General features: G+C 41.5%; 1 protein-coding gene and 1 long non-coding RNA gene across 2 annotated transcripts in view; one reads left to right on the top strand and one right to left on the bottom strand.

Annotated features, from left to right (window-relative positions):
- LOC115065515 overlaps window positions 1–5,522 on the bottom strand; it is a 9,592-nt gene extending 4,070 nt beyond the window's left edge. The window contains exons 1-2 of the long non-coding RNA XR_003845296.1: window positions 5,439–5,522; window positions 4,525–4,582 (exon numbers count right to left, since the gene is read on the bottom strand). This is a non-coding gene — a long non-coding RNA (uncharacterized LOC115065515). The remainder of the gene's footprint in view (window positions 1–4,524; window positions 4,583–5,438) is intronic.
- A 199-nt stretch (window positions 5,523–5,721) lies between these two features.
- Tmed7 (transmembrane p24 trafficking protein 7) lies at window positions 5,722–18,215 on the top strand. Its single transcript, XM_021214406.2, has 3 exons — window positions 5,722–6,151; window positions 10,177–10,422; window positions 15,420–18,215. The coding sequence occupies exons 1-3, from the start codon at window positions 5,960–5,962 to the stop codon at window positions 15,654–15,656; spliced, it is 675 nt and encodes a 224-aa protein (XP_021070065.1). The 5' UTR covers window positions 5,722–5,959; the 3' UTR covers window positions 15,657–18,215.
- The last annotated feature ends 7,161 nt before the right edge of the window (window positions 18,216–25,376 follow it).

The following is a 25,376-nucleotide window of genomic DNA, read 5'->3' as shown; positions in this document are numbered from 1 at the left end:
AAAAAAAAAAAAGACAGCTTAGCCACTCTCAGAATCACACTGGAAAGGATGACAGTGGGAAAACAACTTAGGTTGTTCTTTCCTCCATTTTCTTCTCTGTCAAACTGTGTGTGTGTGGGAGGGTGTGGGGGGGTAGAAATGTTTGTTTCTTTGGCAGTGGGAAGGATTCTCTGAGAGCTAAATAGAGAACTGTGTTTTAACTTTGACCCTTAGCATCCGGAGCAATTGCTTGTACAGTTAGTTTCCTCAACTACTGTGGAGGAACCTAAGGGACAAAGACCAGAGTCCTATTCAATTTGTGAAACCGACAGTCCTAGCCATATTCTTCCTGGACCCAAGGAGAGCCAAGCAAACAAATCCTGAGAAAACACAGGCATTATACTGCTCAGCAATATGGAGGGCCAGGAAATAAGAAAAAAAGCCCAACTCAACTCTTGGTCAAGGAGACACACGTGTATTAATGCATTTCTTTCAACCTATACAGTTAGCCTAAGTAAAGTCAGTAAGATCCAGTGTGAGTTGGGCAAACTGGTTTTTTTGGTCACTTCTGCTAAAAATGAAACCTGGTGGGTATGAAGAAGCAAAACATGAGAATACTTGATATTACAATTCTTCATTTGGTATGTGTCAAGTAATGTGAGGTACTGTTTCCATGAGCCTCTTGCCTTCCTCTTATAGATGTGCCAAGTCTGTAAAACCCTGAGTGCCCTTTCCTGGGGTTGTCTCAGTTATTTTTTGAGCTGTTAAAATTTGAAAACTATGTGTCATCTTGCTTCAAACTGAGTGCAAGCTTACTTCAAGCTTATAGTGAAAGCAGTGGGTTGAGGAAAGTCAGTGGGCAACCCGCTTAGCCACTCTGACCACTCTTGTGGGACTTGATGGCAAGAAAATTCAACAAAAATATATAAGGTCAGGCTGGAGAGATGGTTCAATGGTCAAGAGCACCGACTGCTCTTCCAGATGTCCTGAGTTCAATTCCCAACAACCACACGGTGGCTCACAACCATCTATAATGGAATCCAACACCCTCTTCTGATATGTCTTAAGACAAGGACAGTGTACTCACATACAATGTAAGTACTTACATACTATATAAGTACACTGTACTTACATGAAACAAATAAATCTTCAAAAAAAAAATTAAAAAAAAAATATATATGAGGCTAATGACCCTACTATGGAATGAACAATAAAGCCTTTGAAAAAAAATAAAATTTCCGTTTTCTACAAACAATTAAAGCGGGTCTACTGAAATGAAATCATTGCATAGCGGTGTCCAGGCACATGTCTATTTCCTGTACGTGGGTTACAGCAGCCTTTCGTAGGCCACTGGAGCCTGGGCTCTTCTGAATGGTAATGCATTATCTCGTTCACTGACCTTAGCTGTCCCTAACAAGCCCTGCATGAGGCTAAGACACTGCCTATTATTCACTCTTTCCACACCCGTGTTATTGGATGGATAAGACATTTCATGCAAACCACCAGCTAAGCTCAAGAACTAAGACACTTTTCATCTGCTTCCTACCTAAAGCATGTATTTATAACTATCTGCAGCTGTCAATATATAGTTTGCTTTCCAAGACAGGGCACTTTAAATAAAAGATAATCAATCACATGACACAGATAGCCTAGTAAATACACTGTCTGAGAACGCATGCTATAAAAGCCTAGTACTCACAACGGCTAAAATAGCATTCCCGCGTACATCAGACAAAAGGAAGATTAGTGTAACTTATGCAGTCATCATTCAGTTTCTCCATCATCCTTTGGCATCTCCTTAATAACCACAGTAATAACACTTAGCATGGTGTCTGGAAAACAGGTGATTATAGAGTGGCACCTTACTTCTCCAAGAAACTGCTTTCTGCTCTCCCCTAAAAGGATGCTGCGCATCTTTCTGCCCCAGCTACCACTCCACAGTCCTCCGCCAAAGCATCCCTAGCGATACTCCGCCACAGCTGGCTGGCTTAGCAGCTCGGCACTGACTCACCACCTCCTGCCTGTCCCGCCCGTCACCAGTCACCGTGCACCAGCAGACACATTGCCATCAGCCACTATTGACACTATTTTTGCTGATGACCTTTATTTTTTTTTTCAGATTAATCTTACTTCCATAGTTGTATAGCTCTATCTAATCTTATTGAAGCCAGAACGTCCTTTTTAACAACATAACTATAATTGAGTCCTTTCATGGTTCAATTTCTTTGATGGTTCTCAACTGCTTTAGGAAAAAGGCTAAATGCTCCAACACGAGTCCAAAAGCAGCTGTTAGTATTTGCTACCCATTACCTAATCGCTCTTCCTTCTCCTCTTTGTTATTCTGCTATCTTTAGCAAGTTTTGCTCCAGTGTTTCAGCTGTGTTAAGTCTGTAAATCTCAGAAGCAGAACAATGCCGACTGGGTAGAAATCTGGTGAGTGAACAGCACCACCTAGTGGTCACAACGCTGTTGGGGCAATGAGGCTGAAATACAAAGGCATGTTTCTTACCACCTTCAATTTCCATTTTGTTATACAAAACCTGCCAAGTGTGGATTTATAGTATCATGCTCATAACCCCAAATCTTAACTCTGGGATCCCGAGGAACTTCTACAGAGACGAGTAATGTGGTCTGACTTCCACACTTTCTGATGACTTAACTATCTAGTTAAGCGGCTGAATGCCCAGCTTCTAGAGATTTCTTCCATAGTTTTCATCTCAACCATTGTTGGCAGCTTCTGAAAACTAGTGGCTTCTGGCCCTCTTTTTTTCTTGAGAGAGATGTGATCTGTGCAACTAAGCAATGACAGGGTTCCTTGTGGCTTTGTTCTTATATTCAGTATCAAGTAGGTTGTCACACTCACACATCAAATTTTGAACTTCAAATTTATTGTAGGAAAATTATAACCTGTAATAATCAAGAGATTTAGGAATGCAGACTCCAGGTGCCTGTCCTTTGGTGGGGTGTCTGTTTAGTTCTTGGACCAGAGATTATGAAAAGGGGCTGGGTTGATGGCTCAGTTGAAGGGCATGCCATACAAGCATGAGAACCGAGTTCAGCCCCCAAAACCCACAAAAAGCCAGGGTAAGTGCCTTGCCCCTAAAATCCCACAACTAGGGAGTCAGAGGCAGGAAGACACCTAGGGCTTGCCAGCCAGCCTACCTAGTTTAATCTGTGAGATCCCGGAAAACATATCCCAAAAAACCAAAGTGGAGAGCAATGGAAGGCATCTGATACCTACTGCTGTCCTCCACATTTCTGCACGAGTGAATACTGGATCTGACATTCGCTTAAGAATAAGATGTCTGACAAATCTTCCATTAAACTCATGTAATGTGTTCATGTGTTTTTTAAAATATTTTATATATGTGAGTACACTGTTGCTGTCTTCAGACACACCAGAAGAGGGCATCTGATCCCATTACAGATGGTTGTGTGCCACCATGTGGTTGCTGGGAATTGAACTCAGGACCTTTGGAAGAGCAGTCAGTGCTCTTAACTGCTGAGCCATCTCTCCAGCCCCATGTATTTTACATCCTGTAACAAATAACCACAAACTCAGTGGGTTAAAAATAATAGAAATGTATTCTCTGACAGCTGAAATAAAGGTACTGGTTCACTCTGTCTGGAGGCTCTGCAGAACCTGTCCTAGCTCCTTAAGATTATGGGCACGCTTTGGTTTTCCTTGGCTTGTCCACACATAACTCCAATCTGTGTGTGTGTATCCTTTAAATTCCCCATGTGTCTCTATTCTATCCTAAATCTTTATCTGCTCATTGTATTCAGCACTCCCTCTAAATTCCAGGTAAACTCGACTGGAGATTAATCTAATTTAACTGCAACTCTAAAAATAAAGTGCTATAACAGGGATGGGAATGAGATCTTAGAATTGTGTCTGAAGGGATACAATTCCCCCCTACTATAAATAGGCAGTACATTTTAAGAATAAAGTGTAACTACATTTTCCAAATAAAACTGGATGACAGTAAAGACATCACTTTATAGTTTTATAAATCTAGATTCATAGAAGACTTCCTTCAGTTTGCTATGCTGCTTTGGTGAAACCCATCATGAAAACTTCAGCCTTGAACAACTACATACCCTCTGGAACAACTACATACCCTCTAGAAGACTTTCAGAAGCCTCTAGGGTCTTTCAGAAGACACCGAGAATCACAGTCAAAGTAAACACTCCACAGTGTACACAGAGTATGGTATAAAACTGTCCAAGTGAAAACTTCCAGGCCACCTGTATTACATAATATACATATTACCTTCCACTTTATTACGTTCCCTCCCAGACCCTCCATATTACACTGAGAGTTTAATCTTATTACTTTTTCTGTTTATTTGTACGGTCATCCTAAAAAGAAAGGGCGGTTCCCAAACCCCCCACACCCACGCAGCGCTGGGGATTCAACCCCAGGCCTTGAACAATCTCTACGGGTGAGCTCCATTACCAGCTCCATTCATTACCTGCCCAAGATCACAGGCACAACACAGAACCTGCATTTTCACTGTCAAATTCAGTTTTATTTTCACTCACCTACAAAGTAATACTTTGGTCTCGGGCCTGGTTCTCAGGAAGGTGTGGTCTCCTGAGTCTGGAAGAAATGAAAAGAATGTGACCTTAAGCCTCCTCACCATTTGTCCCAGCTGAAGCTTTAATTGCCCCAGGTTGTTGAGTGGACTTCCGGCTTTGGTCTTACTCACCCCACCCAACCCTTCCTCCTGGCCTTGCCTCGCTCCTATCTGCCTGTTGTTTCCTCTTCATAGAATCCCTTTATAAATCCTCAGCGGCCTGGAGCCCACCCTGCCTCTTTCATTTGAAAAACAAAAAACCCAACAACAACAAAACAAAACCCCGGAACACCCGACTCCTGTTACGCACGTGGGAAGCGTATAAGGAGCGCGCCCTGTAAGCAACGCCATGTTGATCAGAGGCAAATTAGTTCCTCTGCTGCTGTAGGAACCTAATCAGTCAAACAGACGCAGTATCGCAGTATCACTGATGGTTTGAAGGGTGGAGGGAGCTTGCTAAGAGATGCTCAACGGATGGTTGTTTTGATGTAACCGAAGCTTGCCGTGTGCTTACCACGTGCCAGCCGCTCTCCTAGCTGCCTTTTCCAGCTACTGAACTCGGGTAATAATCCGCATTTATCTTAGGCAGTACCATTTACTATTTAGCACTGCTTAGAGTAAAGCAGAGGGTTTTAGCATCCAGGCCCAGGTCGGCGGGCCGGAAGGTAAAGATCAGGGATCAGACAGTCTACAGTCTTCTACTCACCGCTGAGGACATGTGCTTTCTGCCTACGCTGCCTCCTCCAAATACGATCGTAGTTCGTGAGACAACCTCCTGCCAACTAGAGAGCTCTCTACCACCGGGGAGTAGCCTCCTCGCACCCCTACAATGAGCTCTCGAGAGTCCCTCGGCGAATCCCCCCCAAACTTGGTACTCACAGCGACCAAAAATGCAGCGGCGCCCCTACCCCGTCGCAGCCGAGCGAGCNGCGAGACGACGCGCCCTTCCTAGGCAACGGCCGGCCACGCCCCTTCCCGTCGACTTCCCGGCACTGGCCCCGCCCCTCGTCCCAGGAGCTCCGCCCACGCCCCGCCGAGGCCTCACGCGCTTCCACGTCCTCACTGCAACGCCTCGCCCTCCCCGCCTAGTCCCCCGCCCCCGGATATCACATCCGGGTCGCTGGAGCCCGGCCTGGTCCCGCCCCTTCCGCTTAGGTGCTGGCTGTACTTCCGGTCAGCGAGGCCTCTTCCTCCGCCGCTTTGCCGGGTCTCCCTGCCCGCTGCGCCTCGGGTCTCCCCGGAGCGGCGCCGGTGGCTCCGTGCGTGTCTCTCGGGAAGCCCGCGCTCGCTCCTCGCCTCGCCGCACCCCTTCGCCCGAGGCTCGCGAGCCGGGAGGGGCTGGGCCCTGCCGCGCGCGTCGAGGCCCCCGCAGCTCCGTTGAGGCCGCCGCGCTGCCGGGGATGCTGCGGCCGGGGTCGGCGCCGCGCTGGGCGGCCGCCGCGGGCCGTTGGGGTTGCAGGCTGCTTGCTCTACTGCTGCTCCTGCCGGCTCCGAGCGGCGGCTCCGAGATCACCTTCGAGCTGCCCGATAATGCCAAGCAGTGCTTCTACGAGGACATCACTCAGGGCACCAAGTGCACCCTGGAGTTCCAGGTACTGCGGGTCCCCGGCCAAGAGTCACCTCGGTAGCCTGTGCGGGACGTTTTGGCTTTTCTTTTCCGAGCTCAGAGGAAGAACTGTTTGTGAATTCCAGAAATGCGTCCTGTGGCTGTTGCAGTCTCCGGTGCCAGTCATAGAATTGAAGCAGTATTAAATAAATTAACAAATTCTTTTTTAAAAAGCTGTTCCTGGGCACAGATGCCCAGTGTCCGCTCCCTACTCCTGTTACCCACAACTCCAGTTTAATCGGATTTGACAGGACACTGGATCTTTTCGGGTCTTTGGAGGGCGGGGGTAGGGTTGGGTTGGGTTTAGGATTTTTGGTTTTGTATGTAACACCGGGACTCTTAGTGCAGAAGGTGATTGGAAGCACTCTGTTAGGATTTTTTAAAAAGACGGCCTGTCAAGAGTGTTGTAAAAAAATATATATATTGTGATAAACCAGTGGCCCCTTTGTAGTTTTGGGAAAATGTAAAAATACAATGTATTCATCAGGAGCCTGAAGCAGTCTACTGGGTTTTTGTCCAGTTTTGTTTTGATTTGTTATGTTTTTGTTAATAGGCTCATTTAACATTCCAACAACTCTTGAGTGCTGGGTTACCTGTAACTGGAGCTACAGGGAGATCTAACACCTCTGGCCTCTTCAAAGGCCTGCACTCACCTGAACATATGTCTCCCAGACAAACCCATAAACATAATTGAAAATAATAAAAATCATTTTTATTAGAAGTGACAATAGCTTAGACTAGGTTAGTATTAGTGGGGAAAGGAGAAAAGCGAAGGTAAAAGCAAAAAGGCTTGGTAATAATTTGTATGATGAGGGAGAGAAGTCTAAAGATTTAAAAAAAAAAAAAAAAAAAGGAATTAAGCCAGGCAGTGGTGGCGCATGCCTTTAAGCTCAGCACTTGGGAGGCAGAGGCAGGTGGACTTATGAGTTCAAGGCTAGCCTGGTCTACAGAGTGAGTTCCAGGACAGCCAGGGCTATACAGAGAAACCCTGTCTTGAAAAAAAAAAGGGGGAATTAAGGATATAGATGTGTATCAATTCCCAATATATATACTTACAAAGGAATTATAAACTAATCAAACTTAATATACATTTGTTGAGTTTTTATGTCTGTATCTACAATACTTGGTGCTATAAGAAGTTTAAAAAAAGCCGGGCGTGGTAGTGCACGCCTTTAATCCCAGCACTTGGGAGGCAGAGGCAGGCGGATTTCTGAGTTCGAAGCCAGCCTGGTCTACAGAGTGAGTTCCAGGACAGCCAGGGCTATACAGAGAAACCCTGTTTCGAAAAAAAACAAACAAACAAAAAAAGTTTTAAAAAAATCTTATATACAGTATGCCAAATGTTTCAGATATGTTAGTTAATTATCAAGAAAACTGATGAAATAGAGAAGTGGTTTTATTCCTTTTGATTAGTGAAGCAGAATCCAAGACGGACTTAGATCCAAGTTTAGAAGTCATAGACTAATAGTCTCAAGATGAGCTCCATATTGTACTGCCTCCTTAGGGCCTAGAGTAGACATGGTCTGTAAGTGCAGTGTGAAAAATTCACACAGGCAGAATGCTGGCAAGGGGCAGGAGGATCAGCAGGGAAAATTTAGTGGTATAGCTGATCTTTGAACTGCACATGGAAGGATAATTAAAGTTTGTTCTGCAGTATGGCAGAGGAGGAAAGTGCGCACTAGACAGGTAAGTTTGTGAGCGTTCCAACAGGCCTGACGTTAGCTTGAGCTCTCATGCTAAAGTTTAAGCAGGTGACAACTGAAATAGTAAGAATAGTTTTGCTTTGTGACTGTGGAAGGTGCCAGTTTTAGGAGGTGGTTTTGGACTAGTTGGTCTTTTTGTTTGTTTCCTGTAAAGGCAAGATTTTGCTTAGTTTAGTTACTTATGCCTATGTGACCAGAAGACAACCCCAAACACCCCTCAGCTCTGGATTCCCTGGTTGCAGTAGTGGCAGATCTGAGAGGAAGTACATCTGGCCCAGACCTCAGAAGGGGAGAGCAAAGACCTGTCCATACCTGAGCGCCTCAGATCTCTGGCTGTGAGAGAGCCTTGGGCAATGCTATTCTGTTATAAACATTGCAATTTTAGATCCTGTGATTCTTTAGCAAGCAAATTCTGTTGAAACCCATTGAAAAACAGCTGTAAGGTAGAGAGCTTCTGAAGTCTGAAACTTATTGATACAGTACGTGGTGATAGAGTGGTGACAGTAGTGAGCAGGACGTCATTGAGGCTTAGAGGTAATATGAGGGAGTGCTATCTGGACTTTCGATGGGTTATAGTGAGTTTTCAAAAGATTTTAAGTGGGTTTTTTTCTTAGCTGAAGGATGAAAAAAGATAGGACCCCTCACTTCCCTCCACCCCCCACCCCCCAGGAGAAATTGCAGGTTGCCATCTAATACACGGAGATTTCGGGGAAATTTACTGCTAAGTGTGCTAATGTGTTCAGGACAACACAGCCCTGCCACCAGGTTGGGAGTCTCCAGTTTAGGAGAGATTGGGGTTGAGAACCTGTAGGCATTTGAGACAGTAGTGTATAATGGATTTGTAATGAAAGACCTAGGAGATCAAGAAAGGGCTGTGATCTTGTGGGCTGGTGATGAAAGCTGAGTTTGATGGTACCCAGTCCTAGGTGACCAGACAAATTTAGAAGAGGTATTATTGACCAAAATAAGATTGCTTGGTTTTTGGTTTTTCAGGACAGGGTTTCTCTGTGTAGCCCTGGCTGTCCTGGAACTCACTTTTGTAGACCAGGCTGGCCTTGAACTCAGAAATCCACCTGCCTCTGCCTCCCAAGTGCTGGGATTAAAGGCGTGAACCACCACGCTTAAGATTGCTTGTTTTAAAGTTTGGTGGAACCAATGTGGCTGGTAATTGATTGTGGTCTTTTTCAGTTTGTTTTATTCAAAGTACTATGGTCATGTGTGAATAGAAATAATTTGAATGAAGTCATTTTGCTCTTGGAAGAAAGGGTATTTACTTTTAGAGAGTGGGATCAGTGCCCAGTTTATAAAATGCTTTTTAAATTGTAGCCTCAACCCTTTTTATCTGGCTGTGTGTGCTGGCACACGTGCTGTCCATCTCCTTAGGAGCTGAGGTGATGGATTATAGCTGGCCCAGCAATGGTGATACACATCTTTAGTTCTAGCACTCGGGAGGCAGAGGCAGGCAGATGTCATGATTTCAAGGCTAGCCTGGTCTACAGGTCAAGTGACAGAATGGCCGAGGTGACATAGAGAAACCCTGTCTCCAAAGAAACAAAAAAACTGGGCTGGCCAGCTAAAGGCTCACAACCAAAACAAGTTTGTAGTCCTTCTGGTCAGTTTAACAAGATCTTGTCCAAAAAACAAAAATAAATAAAAACAGAAGCATAATGTTTACATCACATGTGCAAGGCCCTAGTCTTAATCCAAAGTAAGCATTCATTCATTCATATTTGTAGTTAGTACAGGTATATACTCATATGTGTGCATAATACAGCTCTCTAAGTGCAAAATTATATCTCATGTAATTATTGAAATGATCTTGTAACAATTCCATTAGTCATCATCTCAGTTGACAAAAGGTCATGAAATCATAGAAATTTCTTTGAAGACTGAACTTTGGTGTCTTTGTTTTATTGATGTACAATGTCAATACTATATTAATGAAGATACTTAAAGCCTGTACTGCCCACTCTTGGAGTTAGAGATTGCCAAAACTATTGTCTCTCCTCATCTTCTTTTTAACCTAAGTTCTAGGTTAAAGCTAAGAGCTCTATCAACCAGCACAGTGATCTGAACGGTCAGTATAGTTAAGTTTCCTCTATCCTGTTAGGAGAAAACCTCTTCACTTTTTGTAAAGCTTTAGTTGAACTGAAATCTTTATGTGTATTTCATCCAGTGGTGAAAATTGGGATCTGTGAAATTATGATGAGAAGACTTCTGCATATAGCTTTATTGTTGTTTTAGCAGGAAATTGGGTTAAATTTTTATGTGTGTTAGCTATAGTGATCTCTCTGTAAATGTCTTACAGGTGATTACTGGTGGTCACTACGATGTAGATTGTCGATTGGAAGATCCTGATGGTAAAGTGTTATACAAGGAGATGAAGAAACAGTATGATAGTTTCACCTTCACAGCCTCCAGAAATGGGACGTACAAGTTCTGCTTCAGCAATGAGTTTTCTACTTTCACACACAAAACAGTGTATTTCGATTTCCAAGTTGGAGAAGACCCACCTTTGTTTCCCAGTGAGAACCGAGTCAGTGCCCTTACCCAGGTAAATAAAAAAGAGCAGAAGAGCATTGGTTAAAGGAGGCTAGAGGCACATAACCTAATGCTGCATAGTCACTCCTAGATGGACATAATCTAAAGCTGGATAGTCACTCCTAGGTGATGTTGAATTTTGATGCTAAATCTAAATTCAGCAGGTGGCATTTGGCAGAGAACTTGAGACTCCTGTGATGAAACCTGGTGTTAAGATAGGTTATGAAGTCCTCTATGTATAAAGAAAGGAAGAAACATTGTCATAGTTTGGAAGTCACAGCTAGTTTTTCATTGCTGTGACAGAGACCTAAAGATGATCAGCTTAGCAGGATCAGCTTAGCAGGTTTATTTTGGTTAGTGGTTTCGGGTGTTCAGGCTCTGGTCAGTTAGCCTGTGGAGAAGCGAATCAGCCATGGCCAAGACTGCTCCTTAAAGCCAGTTGCTCATCTTCACACCAGCAAAGAGAAAAGAAGGGCCAGGATCCTGGTATACCCTTCAAAGCCATGCCCCCACGACATCACCTCTTCTGCAGGCGTGGTCTGTAACTGTACCTTTTTAGCTATTTTATTGGGTTCTTATATCTACCACCCTTCTAACCCTTATTCCACCCTAATTCCTCTTAACCCTCTGACACAAGGTAGGAAAAAAAGAAGGTTGGAGGGGAGAGGGCACATAGACCTCTTTAGACTACTTCCTGATGATTAGGGGTGTCAGGTTCCTTGGAGCAAGTCCAATGTAAATAGCAGTCCAGCAAACAGCGATTTCAAAAGTAGTAGACACTCTAGGCCCTCTTAGGGCTCTCATGTTTATACCCTCCTAAGAGGCTCCAGAATTCCAGATGTAAAACATCTGCAGGTGGCAAAAATCACACTCCTCCTAGAGCACCAGGCAATCAGTGACCATGGACAAACTGAAGCAGCCCAAATCCCACACTGTGGATGAAAACAAAAACTTAGTCACATAATAGAACTGGATTTTTAAAGAAACCAAAATTCTCACTACATCCCCCCCTTTTAGTGCAAAAAAATGGCTTTTTCTCTAACATGAATCAACTATATACAATAAGAACAATTATGAGAACCATCAGGTAACCATTATATTTACAATGTCCAGTCCTTTTGTATTTGACAACTGTGGAGAAAGTACTCCACTATCTAACCTATCTTGGTGAGTCCAAAGTTCTGCACCTAAATCCCTTTCTTCTTACAACTGCATTTATCAACCTAAAATCATCTTTTCAGATCGTAAAACATTTCCTTAGATCCTAAACAACTTAAGCTTTTATGTCATTAGTCTCTAGTAAGGAAAACTGTTAAGACAGTAGTTAACTACTCTTCAACCCCATCGGAGACCTGAAAAGGAGTAAACAGGAAGTACAGAGCAAGCAGCTTCCAAAACAATAGAAATGACAGACTGCTGGCTACCTCTCTGTTGGTGGGATAGCTAACCCTCAGCCAACAGGTCTAGAATCTCTGACAGACCTATCTGTGATGCAGGAAGTTTGAAAGACTGTCCTCCCTTGTCTCTGCAAAGTTGGACAGGTGACTTTCCAGTGTCCTGCTGGTCCACAGTTTGGACAGCATGTTGTCAGCAGTCAAGGTAAGGGCAGTTTTTTACTCAGTGGCCATCTGAGTTGCCACAAATGAAGTAAGCTCCAGGTAGAGGTTCTTCAGTGCCTATTGTCTTCTTTGAAGTGGTTTCTGTCAGAAAAGCCTTTATTATTAAAACACCTTAAATGCCATATTCTGTAAGTGTTTGAGGACCATGGATCTACTTAAAGTACAGCTTGTTTCTAGCTGTTCACTTTCTGCTTTGAAAATATGCAAGGGGCTAAATAAAGCTTATTTCTGCTGTGATTAACTAAACTAGTACCTAACAAGACTACAAGTAAGATTATTTATAGGTGACTAACTACTGGCTTCCATTTCTTAATTATCCTTAACAGTTTACACTAGTAGTTTTCAAGGATTCAGACTTTACATCAAATTTTTAAATGATTTGCATATGTACAATATCTTAATCAAGAGTTGAGTCAACATATACAGTATATTGTAGCAAACATAATCTTATATTTCTGTCAGTATGCAATAATTCATAGCAATGTAAAATATTTGAGACTTGTTATTGTTTTCTTAGTCTAAGAGGAGATACAATAATGGTCACCTAAAGATTCTGTCTCCTATCAGTGCCATAGGCTGGTGGCCAGTGCTTTAGCATATGGCCTTTGGGACAGTGAGGATACATACCAAAGCAGCCACTAAGATGAACAGCTGTAAAGAAAAGTAGAAAGGCTAAGCAGTTGTACATGATTCTTTTAGCTGTGAAGGAATGTTCTTGCAGTATCATAGAATGACTTTACATCAGGATGGAGAGATGACTTAGCAATAAAGAGCACTTACTGTTCTGGGAGGACCCAAGTTTGGTTCCCAGCACCCAGACGATGGCTGATGGCTCACAGCCATCTGTAACTCTAGTTCTCCAGGATCTGATGCCCTCTCCTGGCCTTGGGTCAAAAAGCACTGTAGTGGGTATACATACATGCAGAAAAAACTCATACACATAAGGAAACTTAAAAAAAAAACTTTAAAAAAATAAAATTTGTTCTAAATCATTAGAAAATAGAAATAAAGATGAAGCAAGATCAGTGTCTTAGTCAGGGTTTCTATTCTTGAACAAACATCATGACCAAGAAGCAAGTTGGGGAGGAGAGGGTTTATTCAGCTTACATTTCCATACTGCTGTTCATCACCAAAGGAAGTCAGGACTGGAACTCGAAGCAGGTCAGGAAGCAGGAGCTGATGTAGAGGTCATGGAGGAGTGTTACTTACTGGCTTGCTTCCCCTGGCTTGCTGAGCTTGCTTTCTTATAGAGCCTAAGACTACCAGCCCAGGGATGGCACCACCCACAAGGGGACCACCCCCCTTGATCACTAATTGAGAAAATGCCTTACAGCTGGATCTCATGGAGGCATTTCCTCAAGGGAGGCTCCTTTCTCTGTGATAACTCCAGCTTGTGTCAAGTTGACACAAAACCACCAGTACAATCAGCCATACATTAATAAGTTTGGATATGGCACTCACTGATAGAATGTATATGGACATTTCCCTTTAAGGGTTTAAAAATAAACCTACATCTCAAAAAAATGATAGGAATGAGGAATAAATTTAACTTAATTTCAGTAATTTCCTCTAGTACAGCAGTAGTTAACTCATGCTCCTTGACATAACCTGAGTGGTTCTTACGCACTGACTGCTTGTCTTGCCTATCAGAAGGTCTTGTGTCGTCAAGGCTAGCCTGTACCTCACCGTGTAGTCCAGACTGACCTACTTGGGCCTGGATCCTTACCAAAACTTCCCCAGCACTCCAATTATGAGTATGCATACCTGGCTGTAAAGTTTCAATAAACAGGTTATTTCCTAATGTCTGTATACCTTAATTAAAAGTAAGACAAAGTAGATTTGTCTTCTAAGTTTTTCCTACATGATTTGTGAAATAAAATTGTAATGAATCATGTATTTTATCACCATGGATTGGTTTTCAACAGCAGAATATCAAACTCTGCTATGTAAAAAAGTAAAATGTCAATAATGTGGAGCCTCAAGGCAATGATACTGAAACTTGAATGCACTGGGAACAGGGGTATTGGTGTAGTTACTGGCACAACAGAGACTTAGTGAAGAGATAACTTTAGAAAGTTATTGAAGCCTGGTCTACAGAGTGAGTTCCTGTAGCCAGGGAACACAGAGGCTACACAGAGAAACCCTGTCTCGAAAAACCAAAAAAAAAAAGGAAGAAAGAAAGAAAGTTATTAAAATCAATGAAAATTGTATCATTATTAACTAAAAGTTATATGGTAGATTATTTTCCCCCATAAAATTAAGCAGTGCAGAATAGGGGTTGGCGGGGGCTGGTGAGATGGCTCAGTGGGTAAGAGCACCCAACTGCTCTTCCAAAGGTCTGGAGTTCAAATCCCAGCAACCACATGGTGGCTTATAACCATCCGTAACAAGATCTGATGCCCTCTTCTGGAGTGTCTGAAGACAGCTACAATGTAATTACATATAATAAATAAATCTTTAAAAAAAAATAAGTTTTAACAGAATAGGGGTTGGCTGCAGTTAAGGTTGCTCTGGTGCTGGAGAGATGGCTTAGCACTGGTTGCTCTTCAGAAGGCCCAGTTTGGTTCCCAGCACCCAGGTACTGGCTCACAACTCTCTTTAACTTCAGTTTCAGGGGATCCAGTAACCTCTTCTGGACTCGTGGCACCAGGAGGGTACATGGTGCACATGTATGCATGCTAGACACTCATGAGTTCCTACAGATAAAAAGAACATCCTCTTACTGCTTTCAGATTCAAAAGTTAACTAAAAATTTTGATAATATTTCCGCCCCCCCCCCTTTTTTTTTAAGTTTCAGAAAGCTTTGATTAGCTGGTATGTTGGCTTTGACCCATACTCCCATTATTGGTGAACTTACCCTCTATTCTTTTTTTTTTTTAAGATTTATTTATTTATATGTATTTATGTATATGTAAGTACACTGTAGCTGTCTTCAGACACTCCAGAAGAGGGCATTGGATCTCATTACGGATGGTTGTGAGCCACCATGTGGTTGCTGGGATTTGAACTCAGAACCTTCGGAAGAGCAGTCAGTGATCTTAACCACTAAGCCATCTCACCAGCCCTATTGTATTCTTTTAGTTACAAGAATTATGAATTTTAGTAGTTACACTAACTAATAAGAATGTTCACTTTTGTTAGTTTTGTGTCCTATCTACCACCTTTGTTGTCCCATAACTGGCATCCTGGTTTGGGAAAACATAGACCTATGTCAGTAGTTGTCCCAGGGAACTGAGTAGAAGAGCTTCGTTGCCAGGACGACTGGTATGGGTGAAGGGAATGCTGGTTCTCCCCAGCAGCAGTAAAGCAATGAGAAATTGAGATAAAATCAGAAGAATGTGCCAGCTACAGACTGAACAGTGTTAAACTAACTGGACATACTTCTTTTTAGATGGAATCAGCCTGTGTTTCCATTCATGAAGCTCTCAAGTCCGTCATTGACTATCAGACACATTTCCGGCTCCGGGAAGCTCAAGGCCGAAGCCGAGCAGAGGATCTGAATACAAGAGTGGCCTATTGGTCGGTGGGAGAAGCCCTCATCCTTCTGGTGGTTAGCATAGGGCAGGTGTTTCTTCTGAAGAGTTTTTTCTCAGATAAAAGAACCACCACAACTCGCGTTGGATCATAACTACACTTGGAGATGCGCCATTGCCACCGTAATATTACTGGCCTCAGTTTTAGGTACTGAAGAAGAACTTAACATTGGCAGCATTCTAAAGCCCTACTCACACTTGTTTGGAAAGATGTACAGTGCATATCCCCACGGGGAGAGGACACCTTTTTATTTGTAAAGGTGGAAAATTTTGGACCTTAATGCAGCTATTCATATGAAATATCTAACACCAATGATCTACTTTTTCTTGGTTTATATGTACTCTTCATACACTAAACTTTGGTATTCAGATTCCTTTTAACCATTTAAAAATACTTTTCTTAATAGGTAGTTGATACTTTAAAAAAAAAAAATCTTAAGTTTATTGTCTTTGTGTATTACAGAGGAAGAAAACTGCCTTTTAATTGTTTATAGTGAATAAAGTTGTGTTTTTAAGAAAACCAAATGTGATTAATTGTAGCCAAGCCCTATTCTGCACTGCTTAATTTTACAGGGGAAAAAAATCTACCATAGAACTTTTAGTTAATAGTGATACAATTTTCATTGCTATATCATGATATAATTTATTTCTTGCTAGTTTGAAAATGTAGGATTTTTTGGGGGGGTTTCCTCCATTCTATGATTTGTAGCTAGCTGTGTTATCTGTTTAGAAATGTTACCACCACATAGAAAATAGCATAATAGACTTAACAATCAGACTGTTGTAACTGTTAGGATAAAGAATAATATGAGACACTATGGTATGGTAAATGAAATAGGAACATTTTTAGTGAGTTCTCTGTCACTGCATTCCCAGGCTTTTATAAAGAAGAGAGGACCCGAGTCTTGTGAGCATTCTGGTGAACTAGTTCTTGGTCAAGCCATTGCCAGCGTAGGTCAGCAGTTTGAGCTCGTGTCACATAAGTGCCATATGTCTTATCCTCACAGTGTAATGCACTGAAAAGTTCATTTTTATCTCTCTTCATTTTGTCTTGTTTCTGCAGTCTAGTTAGCAGCTCTACAATTAAACATTTAGAATGCTGTGAATGTTCCTTAGGTCTTTTTGTGTTTAGAATTGGTTTGTATTGTTTGTGTCTTGTACCTTGTATGGATTAAGCTGATTGAAATGAGATTTTGATCCAGGTATTCAGAATAGAATACATAATGATGGGAAATTGTATAGGTAAGAAGGCTTTTCTGCTTTTTTAAAAATTAAAAATTCCAGCAGTTGCTTTTCAGCCATGCCGCTCTTCACCACAGGTAAGGAGACCTAAATGAGTCTCCTGTTGCAGAGACTTTAGCATATGACACCATAGGATAATGACTGACTAGCAATTCTAGTCACTTATTACTGACTAGAAGTTAACTAAGCCATCTTAAAATGCGCCCAGGGGCAGGCGCAGGCGCACACACTTCTGCATGCAAGAGCAAAATGAATTCAAGTTGTCTTGCTTACTAATTTCAGATGTCACAGTGTAGGAGTAAACATGTTTTCAATCTTTTAGGATTCTTGAAGACCCGATCACTACTCCTTAGACGTTGACAAACAGATTAAGAGAAGTTTAAGATTTTGCAGACTTGCTGTTTGAGTTGTATTGAAGTCCTACGGCTCTTTAAATGTTCCATCTACTTAGTCGTGAATGTTTTAAGCACCAATGTTAATGTGACTGCTAAGCACGGGCATATGTAAAATTCTATGTCTGCTTGCTAGTAGACTCTGGATACTTAAACACTGTAATTAAATGGAGTCAGGTATAGATTTTGCCAGGTTTAGCATACATGATGCCTGCATTTAATCTGTGCCTCTCAAAACATCCTGATAGTAAACTATTACTATAAATCATTTTTAATGAGACTGTTGAGTCACACTTGAAATCACCAGTGTCAGGAATAGTATGGATTCAGCTTCATCTCTCAGTAGCTGGCTAAATTTTGACAGCTCTCTGTTCAACTGGTATGATTATATAAGAAAGTAGATACCCACACATAAAATGCTATGTGATGTTTTTCTTCCTCCTATGACAGAATTCATAGCTTGTCTTTTTTCTGTAATTCTTACATAAGTTGTTGCAGGAGTTTGAATTTCCCAAATATTTTTGTTTGGTCATGACTCAATTCATATTTGAATATCATAATTGTATATATTTTTAAAGTAGAATAAATAATGGAAAGCAACTTGATACATGAGTTTATACTGAAATTCACCTGGATAAAGATATGTTTTACAATATTACTTTGCTAATAACCTAAACATTCTTTTATCTATTAAAAAACATAGTTTGTGGCTTACAACTTTTCCTCTGGGCTAAATAATCACCTTTGAAAATACAATGGACTGAAAAGCAGTTTATTGAAAGGTTTCATTTATATCTCTGAACTATCCATTTTTTTGTTTGAATTTCTAAATGTAAAATTTATGTTTAAATGGGATAAAGCTGACTGTTGACTTTTGTTTTCAAAAATTAGACAAATTAATATATAATTCAAAGGATTTTTGTTTACTTTGAAAAAGAATTTTCTCTGAATAAAAAAGATGGTTCCACAGGATTACACCAATCAGTTCCATGTAAAATAAAAAGAAAAAAATTCAGCAAACTGCCGTCAATTGTTTCTATCAGGATTTAATTCTTTCTTAAACTCCTTAGAAGACCATATAGCTCATCCTGTTTTAGGGTGGTCAGTGTTGACATCGTAAAATAGTTTCGGGGATGATGGGGGACAGTGTTTTGAGGTTGCAAGGTGTATAGAAACCAGCCAGGTGTGGTGGTGCACACCTTTAATTCCAGCACTGGGAGGCAGGAGCAGGCAGATCTCTATGAGGCCAGTTTGGTCTACAGAGTAGGTTACAGCCAGAGCTACACAGAGAAACACTCTCAAAAAAAGAAAGAAGGAAAAAGAGTGGGGAAGGTATCAGAGAAAAAGAAAGGGATAAAGGAAAAAAGGGGTGGGGGAACGGAGACAAAGGCACAGCTCAGTACTGTTTTGTAACAACAGTGTTTATTTTTCAGTTTATAAAGATGTATAAGAAGGAACTCATAAAAGCAGAGTATAAAGGGTCAAACCACTGTCTCGTTTTCCGACTTTACAGTTTTTAATGTTAATGTTTGGGGCTGGCAAGATGGCTCAGCAGGTAAGAGCACTGACTGCTCTTCCAAAGGCCCGGAATTCAAATCCCAGCAACCACATGGTGGCTGACAACTACCCGTAATGAGATCTGACGCCCTCTTCTGGTGCATCTGAAGACAGCTACAGTGTACTTATGTTTAATAATAAATAAATCTTTGGGCCAGAGCGAGCGGGGCCGACCTGAGTGAGCAGAGGTTCTAAAAATTCAATTCCCAACGACCTCATGAATGCTCACAACCATCTGTGCAGCTACAGTGTACTCATATACATCAAATATTTTAAAAAGGAAAAAAACGCCCATGGAAGACAATGATAACATTAGTTACTCCAGAAGATTTCTAGTCGATTAACTTAGGTTGTTTAAAACTTAGTGGCATTGACTGGACTCCAGCCCTTCATAGAGTAGTCAGAAGAGACAGTCTGATTCCTGAGCAGAACTCCACAGAAAGAGTTGTGTTCCGACTGGCATTTATTGCATACCTGCACTGGGCTGGACTGCACTGAAAGTATGTGTTGATAAGTGTCCTCTATAATTGCCGTATGAACTAGGTGTTTTATTTCTATTTTTAGACGAGACATAGTGTAATTTGAATAAAATGACCCCTTTAAGGAATGGTACTATTAAGAGGTGTGTCCTTGTTGGAGTAGGCATGGCCTTGGAAGAAATGTGTCCTTTTTAGGTCATTTCAGATGTTCAAGCCACACCCAGTGTGGCATTCTCTTTTCATCATGTACTGATTTGGATGTAGAACTCTCTGCTCCTTCTCCAGCACCATTTCTGCCTGTGCACTGCCATGCTTCCCACCATGATGATCGTAAACTAAATCCTGAAACTAAGCCAGCTCCAAGTAAATGTTTTCCCCCCCCCCCCCCCCCAAGACAGGGTTTCTCTGTGTAGCCCTGGCTGTCCTGGAACTCACTCTGTAGACCAGGCTGGCCTNGTGCGCCACCACGCCCAGCTAAATGTTTTCCTTCATAAGAGTTACCCCATCATAGTCTTTTCATAGCAATAGAAACCCTAAGACACAGGCTAGGAAATGAGCTCATTTCTCACAGTAATTAGACTTTGAACGTGACCCTTGGAGTCTTTGCGCTAAATCAAGATTATGTGCCCTTGCGTGATTTCATTAAGTACTGGTTGCATCAGTATATCTCTTTATTCCCTACTACAGCAATAATATTTAATGTTGCTACTTATAGCCATGTGTGATGCCACACACCTTTATTAATCTCAGGCAGAGGCAGGCAGACCTTTAAGTTTAAGGCCAGCCTGGTCTTCATTGTGAGTTTCAGGATAGCCAGGGCTACCTTAGAAAAACACTGTTGGGGCTGAGGAGATGGCTCAGTGGTTAAGAGCACTGACTGCTCTTCTGAAGGTCCTGAGTTCAAATCCCAGCAACCACATGGTGGCTCACAACCATCTGTAATGAGATCTGGCACCCTCTTCTGGGGCGTCTGAAGACAGCTACAGTGCACTTACATATAGTAAATAAATAAATCTTTAAAAAAGAAACAAAAACACTGTCTCAACACATATTATGTAAAGTGCCTCATATATAATTACTGTATATCTTTTTATCCATCCCAGTTCTGATTGCTTGGTTTTCTCTTTCTAAAGTTTTTTATTGTGGCATGAATAGAATCTGACTCATAAAGTATGAGACAGATACGAAAGTGCATGAATGTCCGTCATCAACTTAATTACCTGCTAAAAGCTTGAAAAATTAAGATGATCTGACCTTTAAGAACAGAACTGTTGAAGCAGTGGGCTCACAGAGGTGCTACAGAGCCAACAAAGTGTGCACAGGGCAAAGGCTCACTCCTAAAGGAGTTGGACTTCCTTTCTCCCTCGGTGGACACCCATGGTCTCCAGCTGCCAATATCAGTGGTTTCAGTTCTTGTTCAGGGATGTACGGGGTATACCCGCCCTCGTTGCTACAAAACTCCGACATATTTTTTTGCTGAAAATATAAACAATATTTGATCCTCCTAGGTGACTTCATTTTGGAGCATACAAATTAGGGAAGAAAACACACATATGTATTTTCCCTGAGTATGTAAACAAGATCTCATGGTCTAATTTGCATTTTTCTGATGAGTAATGATACCAAGCTCCTCTTTTGCTGTTAGCCTTATTTATTTATTTATTTATTTATTTATTTATTTATTTATTTATTTATTTATTTGTAGGATGCTGGGGAGGTGTTTTGAGTGGAGGGAAGGAAAGAAGATTGCCTGTTTTTTAGTTGAATTATTATGGGGTGCCATTTTCAGGTGAATGCCTTGCAGATATTTTCTTCCTAATTACAGGCTGACTTTTCCTTCTCTTGAGTGTGTCCTTTGCTGTGAAGAAACATTTTAGTCTGATTTCCTTTACTTATTTTAACTTTGACTGCCTGTACTTGTGTACACTCAATGCCTGTTAGGAAAAAAGAAAAGGTTCACTATCCTTAGTTTCCAACTAAATAAACCAAGGGACGAAAAGTTAAATATAAAGCAAAAATGAATTAACAAGAAAACAAAAATCTGTAAAATCCATCACTAAAATTAAAAGGTGTTTTTTTTTTTTGTGAAAACAAAATTAAAGTTGACAAGTTTTCAGGCAGGTAAGTCAGGAAGAAACATAAAATGGATATAAGTTACCAAGACCAAAGGGAAGTCATGTGACTTCTACTACACTTGTCAATGGTAAAGCTATTGAGGAATTAATAAGAGTGTAAACTACCTAGTGACAGTAAGTTAATATAAAGGAAATAGAATTTAATTTCTAATTATTTGTACTTTTTTCAGAGATATTAGTAAGTCCTAATTTAACTCCATGGTAATAAAATAACTGAATTATTTAGCTTTCTGAAGGATCATGTTATGGCCAGAAAAGAGTCCATTTTGGTAAATTTATTACCTGTGGTGGTTGTTGGGCAGAATGTTTTATAAATAACCAGATCAAGCTGGCTCGGAGTGGTCAAGTTCACCATTCCTGCTGAGAGTCTACCTTCTTTTATTTATTTATCTATCTATTTATTTATTTATGATTATTGAAGGAGTCTTCAGAGTGCCTCCTGTAGTAATTGTGACTTGTATATTCCTCTTTGCAGTCTATCAAGTTTTGCTTCATTTATTTTGAAGCTCTGTTATTCGATGTGAACATGTTTAGAGCTGTTGACTGACTGACTCCTTTATTATGACATACTCTTTATCTGTGGTACAGTCAATACAGTGTCGTCTGGCTAGTCTTAGCATGGCATATATAAAAAACTTTATTGAATTTTTTTGGGGGGTGGGTTTTGGGTTTTTTGTTTGTTTTTTTGTTTTTTNTTTGAGAGAGGGTTTCTCTGTGTAGCCCTGGCTATCCTGGAACTCACTCTGTAGATCAGGCTGGCCTCAAACTCAGAAATCAGCCTGCCTCTGCCTCCCGAGTGCTGGGATAAACGCCATTAAAGGCGTGTGCCACCAGTGCCCTGCTACTTTATTGAATTTTAAATGGTCGAGTTGTTATATTCCAAGTGCGTTTTACATTTATCTAACTTTATTTTAACTAATAATAAAAATTACATTTATGGTGTACATACCTTGTTTCCAAGGTCAATTTTGTTTTGACACTATTTAAAAAGTTTCTCTCTGTTTAGCTGTTGTTAAGATTTCAGTAGGATTCCTTTAAAAAGGTCTAGGCTTCTGCCTGCTGTCTCTCTCTCTCTCTCTCTCTCTCTCTCTCTCTCTCTCTCTCTCTCTCTCTCTCTCTCTCTCTCTCTCTCTGTCTGAATCACTCCCTTAAATACAATACTAGGCCCCTCATGTACAGCATGTTTGTCTCGTTTACCACCACCCCACCACCCCGGTTTTATGCTTTGAATTTGACCCTGGATTTGGTTGTTAATGTTTACACTGTTTTTATTTGATTCATCCACCCCACCCTCTCATGAACATGTGCCTGTGCCTGTGTGTGTGTGTGTGTGTGTGTGTGTGTGTGTGTGTGTTATAAAGGTTCCTGGTGTCGGGCAGTGGTGGTGCACGCCTTTAATCCCAGCACTTGGGAGGCAGAGGCAGGCAGATTTCTGAGTTAGAGGCCAGCCTGGTCTACAAAGTGAGCTCCAGGACAGCCAGGGCTACACAGACAAACCCTGTCTTGAAAAAAAATAAAAATAAAAATAAATGTTCCTGGCTTCCCAGGGCTCATTACTCTGTCAGCCTAACTTGGTGGTCAGCCAGCGATAGGTCAAAGGCTATGTTTAAACACTTTAGACTTGTAAAAACTACTCTGGTGGATATGTGTATGGGCTGACCTCAGCAGACCTCAGGCAGTTTAACCCCTCTCTTTGCTCTCTGTTAGTCCAGACTTCATCTTTCCATATGCAGTAGCTTTCCTTGAACCAGTGATGGAGGGAGGACTTGAGCACTCAGTTCTCTTCTACATAAACATAAACTTACGTCTGGCCAGGAGTGGTGAGACCTTGAGTTCTCCAGTGTCTTGTGTGTGTGCAGGCCTCCTTCTTGTCATGTAGAAATATGGGGATTTACTGAGATCTGTGGCTCTCATTTCCAGACTCTCTCTGTTAAGTCCTTGGCCAGTTGGAACATCGATCTAATGCTTAGCTTGTGACAAAGGAGTGTAGATTCACATAGCTTTGGATTGTCCTCATTTCTTCCTCTTAAGTTTATAACCTTTTAACTGACAGTTACCGCTATGTATTGATATCCGTATCAGGTTAGCTTGGCTTCCAACAGCATACTTCCTGATTTTTATTGGCAGCCCACACTAGTGATGCTAGAGTGTTGAACAATTTTGATCCGTTTTCTGTGTGATGGTATCTTGACTATGCCATCACTAAAAGTCAAATTTACTTGTGGCATTTGTTTTTAAACTAATAAACTAGCCTATTTCACAGATGCTGGCAAAAGATACAGAAGTCTTGGATCTGAGACAAAGGGCTTTATCTCGTGGGAAAGCAAGCTGCATCACTCAGAACCTGAGTTCTCACTGGTTCTCTTGCCCACACAGTCCTTATAAGTGATGTGAGAGCTAGTGCACTGATGCTGTACCTGCAGTGAGCCAGAGGAACCTGCCATCCTTACAGCAAGCACTAAGCTAGCTTTTGTTTGTCCTGGAGGGAAACGTTAACATCTTATCTCAAGGGCACTCACATAAACATTATCTCAAGAAAATAGTAGCCAGAGTCTGGCATGTTGCCAGCCCCAGTGAGACATGCAGGAGTACTAAAGACCCATAGAGTACCGACCATGTTTCTCTTGAACAACTTACTAGAATGGAGTTCATATCCTCCACATTTTATAGATGTCCTATGGCCTGCATTGATACCTTCTTATATCCAAAATTGTCGGAGTCTTCCCATCTCTCTACAGCATGTCCACTGGTACTTTATTAATTTTATTGCTATTTTTTTTCGAGTAACTGGATTTTGCTCTTACTGAACCTTTTTTTTTTTTTTAAATCTCCAAGTTCTGGTTTTATTTACATTTTTGTTCCTTATTTGAATTCATGTCTCAATTATTTTCATGGTGAGTGTGAGGGTTTAGGAAGTTAGTTCTCAGACTCTGTTTACATTTTTCTTCCTTTCTTTTTATTTTTGGTTTTGGTTTTTTGAGACAGGGTTTCTCTGTGCAGCCCTGGCTGTCCTGGAACTCACTCTGTAGACCAGGCTGGCCTCGAACTCAGAAGTCTTCCTGCCTCTGCCTCCCAAGTGCTGGGATTAAAAGAGTGCGCCACCACTGCCTGACCTTTTTTCTCCCTTCTTAAAAGGATGTATTTATGACCTTCACAACTCATGTGTTGTGAAGACCAATGAAAGCAACATTTGAAGCAATTTAAAAGAGAAAGTTTGAGTCAGTTCACCCCAGACATGGATGACTTCCAGCTCATTGGGACACTTGATGTGTCGAATGGAGAAGTAGAAGTTTGTTAAATCTGTCATTACTAGTCTTCACTGATTTGAATATTTTGGAGGAGTGGCAGATGAAGCCAGATTTGTTGATAGAGAGGAAAATTTTATGGTTGATAGAATGGTAAATTTTGTATCTGCCTGCATTCAGCACCTTTGCCTCATAGCAGGAACACCTGGAAGTCGACTGACAGTTACTGACAAAGGATGGCGTTGCCTTTCCCTTTCATAATGACTCTGATGATCCATCCCTTCCTACTTGATGGCCTAGCCCAATAAATGGTCAGCCCCACAAATACAGGTTGGCTGTTATTCTAAATAATCAAATGACAACAAAGATTGATAAAAAGCCAAGCAATGCTTGTTCCTGTATTAGGGGAAAGCTGGGGGCACTTGGCTACAGAAGGCTAGCTTTCCACTGGGAACAAAAGCAAAGGTTTGCGACGCCTTTGTACAAGGCACCACAATACAGTTTCAGGTCACACCTCAGGGTTTAGAAACGAGGTTCCACCTGGTACATCACAAACAGGAACTTTCTTTGAATTTCCAAAATGGCCAGGAGAACCAGAATACTGACCCAAACTACTCTCAGTTCATACAGTTAGATTGATGTGATAATCATTGTATGCAAGTAGCATACATATGTAGTTTACATTTTCCTCTGGCAGAAGTGGAGAAAGGGAGGCAGCCGTGCACGCACACATGCGCTGATTTGCAGAACTGACAGAGGAAGGAG

This window comes from Mus pahari, chromosome 15 (assembly GCF_900095145.1).
Source record: "Mus pahari chromosome 15, PAHARI_EIJ_v1.1, whole genome shotgun sequence".
NCBI classification, from domain to species: Eukaryota; Metazoa; Chordata; class Mammalia; order Rodentia; family Muridae; genus Mus; species Mus pahari.
Note: the sequence above shows the minus strand (reverse complement) of the source record. Positions and strands in the feature narration are given on the sequence as shown.